Below are 15,910 nucleotides of genomic sequence, written 5' to 3' on the forward strand. Positions count from 1 at the left end.
TGGCTCCAGTCTCCTTCCATGACAAAGTTGATCTTGATCCTCTCCCTGCAGCTTTAAGGCTTCTGGAGGCTCAGGGGCCTTCCTACAGATCAGCTCATGCTTTTGCCCATGGCAGAGCGGCTGGGAGGAGGTGGACAAAGTTTGAAAACTGTCAAGCCCATCATTTTTCCTAGTTTTTCACATCAAAAGGGCCAGAATATGTGCACACAGAATATACTTAACTGAACCCAAAGAAGAATTTGCTTTACTTTGTCCATGAGGTTTCCTAACAAAAACATCAGTACTACATGCTGTGAGTCACCACCCACAGTGACACATTCTTCTCCTGAATTTCTGCTGGAGTCTTTGAACAAGGGCAAACTTTATAATCTCAGACACTGGAGCACAGCTGGCATAGTAGCAGGAGAGCGTGCTCTCAGTCATGTCTGACTGTGCGATGCCATGGATTGCAGCCCACCAGGCTCCTCTGTCCATAGAATTTTCCAGGCAAAAATAGTGGAATCGGTTGCCATTTCCTACTCCAGGGGATCTTCCTGAACCAGGGGTTGAACCCGAGACTCCTATGTCTCCTGCATTGGCAGGCAGACTCTTTATCATTGAGCCACCAGGGAATGGGTCCTTAATGTAGAAGCATTCCCTGGTGCCTTTCTGAAAGATGTTTGTTGACTCAAGCAGACTAGGAGATGCTAGGAGATGAGAAATGAACAAAGCAGGAATGACTGCTAAGAGCTCCATATTACTGGAGGGCAAATGGGGATGCAGATACATTCAAATAAAAAAAAAAATCAACTAGCTAAAATAGATTCAAAGCATGCTAATGTTGCCACTAATATCCAAGAGATATATTCTTCACCAGAAAAACCACTTAATGGGGAAGAAGGGACAATGTCAGATGTAAAAATATCCTCAAAGTGTATACTCTACCTTACACACATCGACAGCTCTGCTCTGAGATAGATAAAAAGCAGGCTGAGCTTCTTAAAGTTCCTCCCAGCCCTCCCAAGGCCTCGAGTGCTTTAAAAAGAGGGTACGTCTGATAAACAGTGTTTGAAACAATTACCAAGTAAAACTTAGGCAGTAAGAAAATGTGGCTTTGCCCCAGAGCCAGGGAATAATAAAATACAAGAAGGCATCAAAGTGATAAAAGGGGGTATTCATTCATAACAGCCTATGCTAGATATTACCCTAAAAGCCCATTTAAATTTGGTACAACCTTAGGAGGCAAGTCTTATTATTATCCTTGTTTAGGAGAAAACACTGAGGCATGAGGGACATGTTTGGAGCGAACACTTTGCTCCAAAGTTTGCTCCAAACTCATAACACTAAATAGAAATCTGGCTTCTAACCAAGGTTGTCTGGTTTCAGTACCAACACTCTTTAATTATTAGACCAGAAAAAATAAAATAGGTAAAGAATATAAATAGGCAAGTCAGGCAGCAAAAAAAAACAAATGGCAAATAAACATGAAAATATGAAAAATATCACTGCTAAGCAGTAAAATAGAAATTAGAGCAGTGAAACATCATTTCTTATTCCTCTGGATGCAGAGAAACGGGAATATGAGTTGTTACAACCTTTTGGGGAAGTAACCTGGTAATATTTAAAGCACTAAAAACATGATAAACTGTGACCCAGAAATCCCACCTTGGGGAATTCCTAGTACTGAAATAAGAGTGTGAGTATTTAAGTTTTATATATGTTACGATGTTTATTGTGCAGTGCTTGTGTAGGCTAAAAACAGAAAATTATCTAGATGCTCGTGAATAGGGAGATGACTAAATAAAGTGTGCAGTATCCATATTTGGAATATTATGCAGCTATGGAAATGAGTTTGAAGACAAAAGATTGAAGGCAGGAAGAGAACGGGATGACAGAGGATGAGATGGTTGGATGGCATCACCAACTTGATGCACCTGAGTTTGAGCAAACTCCAGGAGCTGGTGATGGACAGGGAAGCCTGGCATGCTGCAGTCCATGGGGTCACAAAGAATAGGACAAGACCGTGTGACTGAACTGAACTGATGGAAATGAGTGAACTAGACCCTGTATGGCCCTAGAGAGACCCTTAAACAAATATTTTTAAGTGGTAGAGCAAGTTTCAGAGTAATGTATATATCATGAGCACATTAAAAAACAAATAACTGAAACCACTACAGATGTGTATATACGTTTCCATGAGCAATTGGTTTAATGAAGGAGAAACTATAACAGGTTAATAACATTGGTGCTCTGAGGAATGTGGGGATGGAGGCTGAAGGGAAAAGATGAACTTTTCTTTATGTGACTTTGAATATTTTTACTTATTATAGAAAACACATTTATTTTCACTTCAGTTCAGTTCAGTCACTCAGTCGTGTCCAACTCTTTGCGACCCCGTGAATCGCAGCACGCCAGGTCTCCCTGTCCATCACCAACTCCCGGAGTTCACTCAGACTCACGTCCATCGAGTCAGTGATGCCATCCAGCCATCTCATCCTCTGTCGTCCCCTTCTCTTCCTGCCCCCAAGCCCTCCAAGCATCAGAGTTATTTTCACTTAAGTTCTAGTAAAGACAATGAAATAAAATAAATTTTGGTAGTAAGTACTTTGATGAAAGTGAAAGAGGAGAGTGAAAAAGTTGGCTTAAAGCTCAACATTCAGAAAATGAAGATCATGGCATCCGGTCCCATCACTTCATGGGAAATAGATGAGGAAACAGTGGAAACAGTGTCAGACTTTATTTTTTTGGGCTCCAAAATCACTGCAGATGGTAACTGCAGCCATGAAATTAAAAGACACTTACTCCTTGGAAGAAAAGTTATGACCAACCTAGATAGCACATTCAAAAGCAGAGACATTACTTTGCCAACTAAGGTCCATCTAGTCAAGGCTATGGTTTTTCCAGTAGTCATGTATGGATGTGAGAGTTGGACTGTGAAGAAGGCTGAGCGCCAAAGAATTGATGCTTTTGAACTGTGGTGTTGGAGAAGACTCTTGAGAGTCCCTTGGACTGCAAGGAAATCCAACCAGTCCATTCTGAAGGAGATCAGCCCTGGGATTTCTTTGGAAGGACTGATGCTAAAGCTGAAACTCCAGTACTTTGGCCACCTCATGCGAAGACTTGACTCATTGATGCTGGGAGGGATTGGGGGCAGGAGGAGAAGGGGACGACCGAGGATGAGATGGCTGGATGGCATCACCAACTCGATGGACATGAGTCTGGGTGAACTCCGGGAGTTGGTGATGGACAGGGAGGCCTGGCGTGCCTGTGGTTCATGGGGTCGCAAAGAGTCAGACACGACTGAGTGACTGACCCGAACCGAACCGAAGTACTTTCACAATCTAAGAGCCCACAAAACAGAACTGTAAAAAAATAGCCCACAGACAATGCTGTCCAGCACTTCTCAAAGTGACAGAATCCAGCCCTGCTCTTAAAATAACCTGAGGTCCATCCATACTGTGGATGGAAGAATAATGCAATTGCTCCTCCCCAAACCCAGTTGCTGCCATCCTACCCACTGTCCATCTGATACTTTGGGTTCCATGTACAGGAAACTGAGAGGAAAATGGAGAAAGAAAAGTAACGACAGAGCCATTCTCTGTAAAAACTGACACTTCTCAGAAATCACAGAAGAGAATGAATTGTCTAAAACAAAAGCCATTCCACCCACTCCTGTAAAGCCCAAGTTTAATCACTAATGATGCACCCTGACAATGGTTTCTTCCTTTCTTCAGTTATGAACCATCCATTCAAGAGTTCCGAGAAGAACTACTGCAGAGTTTAGGCCTGGTGTGCTGCAGTCCATAGGGTCACAGAGTTGGACACGACTGAATGACTGAACTGAACTGAACTGAACAACTTAAGTTTACCTCTGAGCAGGTAAAACAATAGGAGGCCAGAGCATCATACTTTGAGGGTGAGTCATCAGAAAAATATTCTGACTGTTGGCTCATTCAAACACAATGAGTTGGAAATAGGAAGACTTTGCAAAATCCTTTGAAGTCAGAATATATACTTTTTAATTTACAGAGGTGTCATGATTTGTTTCTACTACTTCCCTGATATTTAACTCCCTGGGACTACTATCGCACCCTCTGTGACACAAAGCTGCAATAAAACATTCTAGATAAGGAAGCCCAAGAAATGGAATGCCAGCTGACCTCACAAACACAACCCTAGCCAATTCCTTTGTGTCGTAACACAATGACATAGTTTTCTGGACTAGGATACAGGGAAGGAAGCATTTATTACAACGTGGTTTAAAAACTCAGAGAAGGTGTCTGAAATTCTTTGGTTTCTAACAAATACTTGTGAGCTTGGCACCCTGATGCTTACTGAACCTCAGTCAGACTATAAAATCTGAAACACCACACTCTAGTCTGCATTCAACTGTGTAAAATTTACCTAGGAAGGTAAATTCATTCCCTAAAAACAAGTTACACAGTAATAGGATGGGAGCAATTTTGGTTTAGCATGAAACAATGGTTCTCTTTCCCAACCACTTGGGAAGACCAAATTAAGACTGAGCGGCTGTTTTTGAGTACAGCAAGAACACAAAAATAGAAAAGTTATGGAGGAAAATATAAGGAGAATGAGAGTTTTCTTCATACTATCTTTACACAGGAGATGATATATATATGTGTGTGCATATTCATTCCAATGTTACCTAAGGTAAATGTAACCAGAAAAAAAATATTTATCAAATAAATAGTAATCAGGTTTACCGTATTACCCCTTGACACTGAAGAGGAGAAACCAATCAACTAACTTTAACTACAGTTTGTATATTTAATAAACATGTTTATAAGACTATGTACTCTTGATACTTTAAATGCTGGTACATTTAAAACAAACAAATATTTGGTTCTGTGTTAGACAACAAAAGGAAAAGAATAGGTTTTCGCGTATACACAGTTTCCCCCATCAGAAAACAATGAAGATGTCCAGTACTAGATGTACCAGCAACCAAAGGGCCAGGAATATACAAAATATGCCCAAAACCTGAGTTCACATCACTCCTACTGTATGTCAAGGGCCCCTGCATTACATTCCACAATGAAATATCAACTATTTTTGTACTAAAACAACTTCCTGTCGCTCACATCCTGTTTGGTTATGTCTCAATCACAGCAGAAAACAAAAGCTGAGGCAACAGGATGAATGAAGCAGAAAGAGGGGCTGCGCTGAGGAGCCTGACATTAAATTACACCTTGGCCTGCCCCCATTGTTCTAGTCCTTTCTCTGCAATCCAGCTCAACGGTGACCTGACCTCCCCATGGACCGTTTCCCACTACTGACCCCTTAACTTCCTCATCCCCTTGACTAAACTCTCCCTTCTCGTACAGCTGTGGGACTACAGCCTTGCTCCCCACCTCCCCCAATTCAGTCTCAGATTCTGCAGCTCTGGAATCCATTCCTTCTAAAATCAGGATAACCAATGATCAATCAACCTTCCTCCTTTCTTAACAGGTACCGATGATCCCCGCTCCAGAAACACTGAAGGGAGTTGGTAACAGTCAAAACCACTCACACTCGGGGCCCTGGATGATGGAGGGGCTGAGAGCCGGGCACACAGGTGCCTGAGCCCCTCATACTGTGTTTGGCCACCAAGCAGGCGCCTGGACAAGAGGTCTCGCTGACAGACACCTGTCCCACAGGGTCAGCTGCTGCACCACAGCATGCCGATGAGCGATGGCACAGCTTAATTTTTCTTTTTCCCTTTGAAAATTACCTTCTGCCTTTTTCTACCTTCTTTAAGTAAAATGGTTTTAGAACACTTGAGAGCTGGCATGAGATGGGCTGGCGGGTGGGGAGGGGGAACAACAGTTAAGCCCCTTATCAGTTCAGTCGCTCCGTCATGTCCGACTGTTTCTGACCACATGAATTGCAGCATGCCAGGCCTCGCTGTCCATCATCAACTCCCGGAGTTTACTGAAACTCATGTCCATCGAGTAGGTGATGCCATCCAGTCATCTCATCCTCTGTTGTCCCCTTCTCCTCCTGCCCCCAATCCCTCCCAGCATCAGGGTCTTTTCCAATGAGTCAACTCTTCACATGAGGTGGCCAAAGTATTGGAATTTCAGCTTCAGCATCAGGCTTTCCAATGAACACCCAGGACTGATCTCCCTTAGGATGGACTGGTTGGATCTCCTTGCAGTCCAAGGGACTCTCAAGAGTCTTCTCCAACACCACAGTTCAAAAGCATCAATTCTTCAGCGCTCAGCTTTCTTCACAGTCCAACTCTCACGTCCATACATGACCACTGGAAAAACCACAGCCTTGACTAGATGGACCTTTGTTGGCAAAGTAATGTCTCTGCTTTTGAATATGCCATCTAGGTTGGTCATAGCTTTCCTTCCAAGGAGTAAGCATCTTTTAATTTCATGGCAGCAATCATCATCTGCAGTGATTTTGGAGCCCAAAAAAATAAAGTCTGACACTGTTTCGACATCTATTTCCCATGAAGTGATGGGACTGGATGCCATGATCTTTGTTTTCTGAATGTTGAGCTTTAAGCCAACTTTTTCACTCTCCTCTTTCACTTTCATCAAGAGGCTTTTTAGTTCCTCTCCACTTTCTGCCATAAGGGTGGTGGCATCTGCAGATCTGAGGTTATTGATATTTCTCCCGGCAATCTTGATTCCAGCTTGTGCTTCTTCCAGCCCAGCGTTTCTCATGATGTACTCTGCATATAAGTTAAATAAGCAGGGTGACAATATACAGCCTTGACATACTCCTTTTCCTATTTGGAACCAGTCTGTTGTTCCATGTCCACTTCTAACTGTTGCTTCCTGACCTGCATAGAGGTTTCTCAAGAGGCAGGTCAGGTGGTCTGGTATTCCCATCTTTTTCAGAATTTTCCACAGTTTATTGTGATCCACACAGTCAAGGGCTTTGGTATAGTCAATAAAGCAGAAATAGATGCTTTTCTGGAATTCTCTTGCTTTTTCCAAGATCCAGCAGATGTTGGCAATTTGATCTTTGGTTCCTCTGCCTTTTCTAAAACCAGCTTGAACATCTGGAAGTTCACGGTTCACGTACTGCTGAAGCCTGGCTTGGACAATTTTGAGCATTACTTTTACTAGCATGTGAGATGAGTGCAATTATACGGTAGTTTGAGCATTCTTTGGCATTGCCTTTCTTTGGGATTGGAATGAAAACTGACCTTTTCCAGTCCTGTGGCCACTGCTGAGTTTTCCAAATTTGCTGGCATATTGAGTGCAGCACTTTCACAGCATCATCTTTCAGGATTTGAAATAGCTCAACTGGAATTCCATCACCTCCACTAGCTTTGTTCGTAGTGATGCTTTCTAAGGCCCACTTGACTGTACATTCCAGGATGTCTGGCTAAAGCCCCTTATTATGCTGTACTTTTTAGATTTTGACCATGACTCGAAGTAAGAAATACATTTACATCACAACCACACACACACATACTCTCTCTCTCTCCATATATACATGTTTATATGCATGATATATAGTATCTTAATATCTATCATTATTAAGGGGAGGGCACTTTAGTATTCTCTATGCAATTCTATCCACTTTTTTATTCTGGGTCACATACTGTTGAGCTTAAGAAGCCTGCCACAACGAGTACGTATATATGCTTCCATTTTTAGGAAGTTCTAGAAGAGTTAGAACTAATCTATGGTGATAGAGGTCAAAACGGTAAGGGTATCAGCTGAGACGGAGGATACAAGGCAGTCTGCTGAGGTGCTGGAAATGTTCTATATGTTGACATGGGTGGGGGTTCTGTGGGTGTGCCAACGTGAAATCCAGCAAGCTATACACTTAGTGCCTGGGCACGTCACTCTATGTAAGTCCTACTTCGGTTAAAAGAAAAAATTAATAAATAAAACATTAAAACAAAAAATAAATGAGAAATGGAGGTTAAAACCAATTTAATTACCTTTTACCAATTAAAATAGCTTCAGCTAAGTTGGTCGTTACCCACTGTTTGAATACAGCTTCAAATCTATCTTATAAATATACTCTTTAAAGAATAAATGTATGTGATCTATGTCTCCTTTAAGTCTGGCAACCAAGGAATTCTAAATCACGCTGTCCAGGTAGCAGTAGTCAATAAGAGAAAAAAGGAAGGCACGGCTCTTATATGTCTTCACAGGAAAAATACAGACTTCTACTTAGTATTAAGCTCAAAGAAAAGCTATGACAAACCTAGTCAGCGTACTAGAAAGCAGAGACATTATTTCACCAACAGAGGTCCACAAAGTCAAAGCTATGGTTTTTTCAGTAGTCATGTATGGATGTGAGAGTTGTACCATAAAGAAAGATAAGCACCAAAGAATTGATGCTTTTGAACTGTGGTGTTGGAGAAGACTCTTGAGAGTCTTTTGGGCTGCAAGGAGATCAAACCAGTCCATCCTAAAGGAAATCAGTCCTGAATATTCACTGGAAGGATTGATTCAGATTGATGCTGAAGCTGAAGCTCCAATATTTTAGCTCCCTGATGTGAAGAGCTGAGTCATTAGAAAAGACCCTGATGCTGGGAAAGATTGAGGGCAAGAGGAGAAAGGGGCGACAGAAGATGAGATGGTTGGATGGCATCACTGACTCAATGGACAAGAGTTTGAGCAAGCTCTGGGAGATAGTGAAGGACAGGGAAGCCTGGCATGCTGCCGTCCATGGGGTCACAAAGAGTTGGACACAACTGAGTGACTGAACAACAACAAAAACAAAGCTCAAATAATATGAGCCTTCTCTTAGGTGTCCACTGTGTTCACCCAGTAAATGGACAAAGTTACTTTTTTGAATTATAGACTGAACTGCATATATTATCTGTTTTAACAAACATTTTGCTTTGAGAAATCACAAACCCCAAAACATCCAGAAATAAAAAAGAAATCTCAACGTAAATACGGTACACAGAAGTTCATAACACAAAGAAACACATAAGCCAAAACTCTTCCAGCCTAGAAGGTTACAATGGTGGCACTAAAATTAGCTTTAATAGGCAGGTGCTAAAAAGACACTCCAGTAACAGTCAAATTCCAAAGAAAAACAATATTCTCAAGTCCCAGCCAGGGAGGTAAGTTTTATATTTTAGAACAGCTATGTTGTCTTAAAGTAAAGGTCAATGTTGAATGCCAGTCTATTTATAATGGTATATAGATAAACCATGTTTTCTATTACAGTGTTTAAGATGTGGGTGTGTAGGGTCTCTATTTCACTGTATTCTCACACACAAAAAAGAGACAGAATAAAAAGGGAATAACAGAATAAGAATATAAAGGGCCAAAGAAGACAAAGATATTTCTCTCATTTAAAAAGAATCATTCATCGATGCACACAAGGAGACAAGTACAAGGACATTCACTGTAGCATTGTTTGTAATAGAAAAAAAATGAAAATAAGAGAACTGCTAAAATAAAATGCTTACACATGCAATAAAGGGTATGAATTCAATCTATATATCAACTTGGATGGATCTCAAAAATGAGGTTGAATTCAAAATAAAAGCAAGTACAGAAAACTACGTAATCATTTAACATTTTAAACATGCAACACACAGCTGTATATTATTATGATAGATATACTGGTAAAGATAAGAAAAACAAAAAGAGGTATCCCTAGAAAATCCATAACAGTGGTTGTCTCTAGATGAGGCTGTAAGGGAAGAAGGGAATGGAGTAAGGATGATGCTTAAAAAAAGAATTTCAACTATAAAGGATATTTTATTTCTTTAAAAGATATTGAAACTGAAAGAACAATACAGTAACAGGTGTGGAATCTGGGTGGTGGGAATGTGGATGTTTCGATCTTCTCTGTGCTTTTCGGTAATTTCTGAGCTTCTCAAAATTAGATAAAAAAAACAGGTATAACTATTTTGTTCTTCCATTTAGAGTGACCCAGGAACAATTCATATAACTCAGGCAACTCTTTTTGGTTCAGTAACAAGATTACTAGTAATACAGATCCATCCTCTTTGGAATTGTCTCTATTAACTTAAATAAGAGAGCATATGTGTGAACACAGACATGTTACCATGGAAACATTTACCTGTGCATCTTGGTTATTTCTTCAATATGTGTAATGTGGTATGAAATATCATGGAGGAAAAACAAAGAAGAACAAAAAAAGAATATGTCACAAGGCACTTTCTGGAAAACAAACTGAAACCCGACTCGGGTCAGCAACGGTATTTTACCTCACCAAAGCCTGTGGTCAAAAATTCACAGTAACCGCACCATGAGTTTAGTAGCTCACTACCATGTATTTGTGAAGCATTTCAACACCATCCTATGAAGAGTGGAAGATTTAACATGAGGTTACCTTTGCAAGTTCAGGCAGGTAGCTATCTAAACTGGAACCAGAACCTTCCAATTTGCTTTGTTCATCATCTAAAACAGTAAAAGAGATCACCCAAGTCACTTGTAGTTGAATGTATTTTATTTAAAACAGGAGAAGGAAGGCTGTTTCTCTTATGTGGCCTGGAACACTGTGGTTTTCAATCTGGATACCCAACAGAAACACCTCAGGGCTTTTAAAAACTGCTGATGCCAGGCCCAGGGGTGAGCGCAGAATATTTGATGGTGGAATAGCATGGGCAGTGTTTAAGCAGAACTGTCATTACCTATGGACAGCAGGCCACGTGGCCACACCCACTGGGCCAACTAAAACAGAATCTCTGGTGGGAGAAAGGGAAGGGCATCTGTTAAAGGTTCCCAAGCACGTCTAAGGCACAGCCAGCAGGGTTGGGAATCACCTGTCCAAGGGCCTGAAATAAAACGTGAATTGTCAAGAATGTAGCCAGATTTCCCCACCCACTGATTTAATCTGTGGCTTCTGCCCATTCTAACCCTGACTTGAAAATTCCAAAGGATATGATTAATGATAACAATAAAAACCATAATTAGCATTTTAAGTGCTGACTCTCGGCCAGGCACTTGAGATTCATTATCTTGCTTAACCTTCCCACCAACCAGCAAGTTCCGTTTTTATTCCTACTTTACAAGTGAGTAAACCAAGGCTCTGAAAACAGGGAGCTCGCCTGAGGTCTCACCACTGACGACTGGTATTGCTGGGACTTGAACTCAGGTCTTCCTTTCTGCCTCCAAAGCTGTGGTTCTTCCCATTACACGATTTCCTTACACAAATGATGTCAGCGTAGGACATCCTACTGTAAGGCCAACAGCCCATCTGTAAGGAGCTCACGTGTGTCCCACTTCCACGTACCTGTCAGTAATCTACTTCCTGCATCCTCTGGGGAAAGGGAAGACACAGTGGAGCGTTCACACACCTGGAGAGAGCCACACCTCCCTACCTTCATGAGAGTCTCCGTTCCGCTTTTCCTGCATCGCAGCTTCAAAGTTGAGCTGGAGAATCTTGTTCAGAATTGTGATCCACTCTTCCATCTCCACTTCACTGTCTGCTGCCAATAGGTAACTACTTTTGTCCTGCATCTTGAGCTCAAAAGCAAAACGTCTGACTTTGTTGTTCTGAAAGGGGGAAGGAGGGAAAGAAACATTTTAGAAGAATTGGGACACCCTTGAAAATTCTCTTCATTGTCTGCTGGTGAGTACTATCTCACCGGCATTTCAGATCGAGTCATTTAAAAACACAAGCCCCTTCCCCTTCAGCCCTCATCACTCTCCACCTTCCCTGATTTATCTTCTTCGTGGCTTTATTTTTCCCATCTGACATATTACAGGTTTTACATATTTATCTTATTTGCTGTCTGGACCATCCAATGGAATGGGAGCTCCTCAGGGCAGAGATTTCTGTTCTTCCCTCCTTCAACCCTGTTTCTAGAACACTGCCTGGCAGGTAATAGGCCCTTGAAAAATATCTGAATGAACGAAAGTTCACTGCAAATTTTCAATTTCTCTAGCTCCTATTTTTTTTTAATGAAGTAATATGTGGTATCACATTTTTAAAGCAAACCATTATCAGTGGACTTCCATGGTGGCTCAGATGGTAAAGAATCTGCCTGCAATGCAGGAGACCCAGGTTCGATCCCTGGGTCAGGAAGACCCCTTGGAGAAGGGAAAGGCAACCCACCCCAGCATTCTTGCCTGGAGAATCCTAGGGACAGAGGAGCCTGGCGGGCTGCCGTCTGTGGGGTTGCAAAGAGTTGGACACGACTGAGCGACAAACACTACTAAACACTGCTATTATTTAGCAGTAGGTTTGACTTCGTTACCTGGAACTTTCTCACCACTTACGAGTCTCAGAAGGTATTTAGACACCAGGCCTCCCTTCCCATAGCTTCCCTCATGCCCCCAGCTTTTCTGCCCAAAGTATAAAAACCGTAATCCACGTGCACTGTATTCAAAGGATGAATGTGCTGGGAGACCAGGGTTTCTGCATCTGGGCACTGCTGACTCCTGGGCCCTCTGTTAATGGGAACGGTCCTGGGCCCTGCAGCCTGTGTGGAAGCAGCCTGGCCTTACCCCCGGATGCCAGTAGCATACCTCCCAGCTGTGACGATACAAACTTGCCTCCAGATAATATCAATCTTCCCCTGGGGGTACAATCACCCTGGGGCCTGCACTAGACAGAGGTTCAGCTCCGAGGAGTATGACACAAGACTCCTGGCAAGGACAGGGTGAGGGACGTGACGTCACACACTGCCACCTACGTGCTGGGGCCAGGCAGACAGCTCACTCATTAAAATGCTGGCTGGTTAGCCGCTGGCCCTGGGGGGCCTCAGTGAAGGTCTCAGAGACAGGGTGGCCTCCCAAAGGCAGCTCTGAGTCCTCTACAGCATGGTTTTCAGGAGAGAGCTGCTCCTGAGGAGCATGTGGACCATCATGCCATGGGCGCACTTCACAGCAAGCGTCAGAGGAGGGGTCGAAGGCGGGTGTGAAAGGAGTTCTCAGCACTCCTCATGCACTTCTTATTAGAAAAACATGGTAAACGTGGGGCTAGCAGCAGGTCTTGATTCCCAGTTATTCCTCTCTCTGAGCCTCAGCTTCATTCTCCACAAAATAAGTGTAATCAACTTCAAGGTCCTAAAATAGGGGCTCAAGATTCATTTCGGGTCTATTTTTAAATTTTAGTTTAGGCATTTCTTTGAACTCACAGCATTGATCAACTAACTTTTTTACAATGTCCAAAAGCAATATAGGGGAAAAAAAACAAACCTGTAATACTTAAGCCATTAATTCTGGTGATTAGCTTACAAACAGATATGGATATAGAAACAAATGATTTAGAAATTTTGAAGCCTTAGATACAATTCATTAAATGCAAAATGCCATCCACCACACCTACAAAAAGAATGTAAAGGAAGTGACGGCCACTGAGTTCAGAACTGTAGAGTCTGAAATATGCTCCAGAGACAAAATGATCAGGAATTCTTTGCTGCAAACCATCTATGTGTTGACTCTGTACTGCAGACCATCTATGCACTACTCTGCATTACAGACCATCTATGCATTGACTCCATATTGCAGACCATCAATATACTCTGCTGAAAACAGGCATTGCAACTATCTTATAAAACAAAAGTAATTATTTCTACTTTCCACATGATGTTACCAATTATATATCGTTTTGCTTTAAACATTTTTTTAAAAAGTCAGTGATAGAAAATTCAACTAAAATGTAACTGAAAAGGTCTCTCAGGTTAAGAATACAAATGAAACTCCCACTTGGGAATCCCACACAAGAAGTTACTTCACTGTCATTGATAATGCACTCTGGTCTGCCTCCCTTTATGTGGTGAATAAATATTCTTTGATATAATTTGGTTTACATAGTGGCAGCTTTCAGCTGAGGCTGGGTCACAAGCTGAGAGCACCGTGGGGTCAATTAGCTGTTGATGCAAAAATAATTTTCAGTGGACATTAAGGGGTGCTGTCATCTCGACCTAGGGCCTAGGTACACTTTCCTATATTCCACCCCCTTTTAAAATTTCAGTCCTGCACAGTGTTTGTGGGTTTCTGCTGTTGTTGTAACCATCAGTAATTTAAAAGACCAGGATTTAACTAAAATTTTGTATTTCTGGTTTTCCTAAAAAAAACTCAGATGATCTAGCAGCCTTGAGCTGGCAGGGCCACCAGCAGCATCAGCTCCTCATTGAAGGGAGCCCTTGTGTTCCAGTTCGTCAGAGTCCCCAGCATTCCCCATTGCTTTACAAGCACACCTCTTCCACCTAACTTATTGGTTTGGCACCTGCAGCCATCTGAGTCTGGACCCATCTGGACCCCTAATTTCCATGCTCACTGTGATGAAACAACAAAGTCTGGACTTCTTCTCCCATTATTAACTACTAGAAAACTGGGCAAAAGAGATGAAACAACTGTTTCCAGATATTTTGCAACCATCAGTGCAGCCCTATGATCTCCGATAAAGGAAATGAATGAGGTGAGCCCTATCAGCACCTTAGCTCTCTGCCTGGACCCAGAAAGGTGAGCCTGAACAGAGTCCAACAGTTCTGCTGACTGAAGAGACTGTCCAGAGTTCACAAGATGTAGGTGAACAGAACACGCAGGACGGAGTCTCCAGAACAAGATCAGAGTTCTCAGCACACACAGACAACAGAGACCCAAACTTAGTAACAACACATTCATTGTGTGGTTTCTATTTATATGTTATGCTTCACCAAAAAAGCTACTAAAAAAAAACAAACCAAAAACAAAAACAAAGTCAAGACACAATAACCTAAACTTCAGGTTACCATCCATTAGGGATAAAGAGAAGATCAATAGGGAATAAGAATGGCATCAGACTCCAAAAATAACACTAGCACCTAGAAGACAATGGAAGATCTTCAATGTCTAACTAAGGTAAATTTCACCTTGGATTTTGATACCCAGCCAAACTGTCAATCAAGTATGAATGCAAAACTATAGGTGTCTGTAGACAGACTAACTAAAAAAACTAAGATCCTATGAATAATTTCTCAGGAAGCAATTGGAGGATGTGTTCCTCTCAAGTAAGAAAGCAAAGGGTGAAAGAAGATGACACAGGATCCTGAAAACAGGGACTCTCACACAGGGAGGAAGGCAAAGGGAATTTCCAGGATGGTGACTGTACAGAGTCACCATCAGATTAGATCAGGAAGGAGGACTGCAGGAGCTGAAATCCTCTCTAGCATCACATAACATCTACAGTTGATGAACAAAGAGAAGCGAACATTCCTTATCTAGCAATATGGACATAGAGCCCAGAAAAAATTTAAAAATAGTGGGAAAAGTTGAAAATGATCATTTCAGGGAGTGGGGAGTGGGCAAAGTGAGGGTGATGCTGGCAGGAATGTACCTTTAGTGCTTCCTCTCTGTGCTCTTTGACATTTAAACCAAATGAACATACTATTTTGGATGAAAACAAAATTTAATTCTAAATAAACATGTCAATACATAAGCAAGGGCCAAACCAGAGAGCTGTGTCTCTATCCTTAGTTACACTGGCCCCACAAAACAACCCTTCTTAAAGGACCGAGCTTTGGGCCGATGTCATCAGCAGATACTGACTCATTTTAAGGAAGCATTCTCTGATCACGGTGACTGCGTCTATTGTGAGGAGTCGTCAAGGAGATTGTTCATTAATCACACAGTGCTCTCTGTATGAGGGCCCCTAAGAGAAATGTCTGAATGGGCTTCATTCTGAGATTACTCGGGTAGCTTCTGACTAATTGGGTTGTTTGCATCTACAGACACTGTACAACCAAACGGGTCTCCGAGCTAGAAAGCGCAGAGCCAGTGTGTCACCCACCCATAGAAGGCATTAGTTCTTTAAAATATATGCTTTTCCCTCAAATTAATCCCACCTCGTCTCTTCCCTACTCTGACTCCTGGTTCACCTTTCACACCCACTTTAAATTTATAATATCCTATATTTTTGGTATCCTTGTAAATTGCTGCCTTAGATCTTCCTGGGAAACGGGAGGGGAGGGGATAAGTGGATGGACGGATGAAGGTGCAGATGGAGAAACTGCCAACCTGCTTTCAAAGGCAATTCC

The 15,910-nt window shown here is 42.0% G+C and overlaps 1 protein-coding gene across 6 annotated transcripts in view; it reads right to left on the bottom strand.

Moving 5' to 3' along the window:
- DOCK9 (dedicator of cytokinesis 9) overlaps positions 1-15,910 on the bottom strand; it is a 289,727-nt gene that overhangs the window by 109,306 nt on the left and 164,511 nt on the right. For all 6 annotated transcript variants that reach the window (XM_052650200.1, XM_052650198.1, XM_052650202.1 and 3 more), the window contains exons 8-9: positions 11,267-11,441; positions 10,276-10,343 (exon numbers count right to left, since the gene is read on the bottom strand). In XM_052650200.1, the coding sequence (XP_052506160.1) occupies positions 10,276-10,343; positions 11,267-11,441 (243 nt within the window). The remainder of the gene's footprint in view (positions 1-10,275; positions 10,344-11,266; positions 11,442-15,910) is intronic.

The sequence above is a fragment of the Budorcas taxicolor genome, chromosome 12 (assembly GCF_023091745.1).
Source record: "Budorcas taxicolor isolate Tak-1 chromosome 12, Takin1.1, whole genome shotgun sequence".
Taxonomy (NCBI): Eukaryota; Metazoa; Chordata; class Mammalia; order Artiodactyla; family Bovidae; genus Budorcas; species Budorcas taxicolor.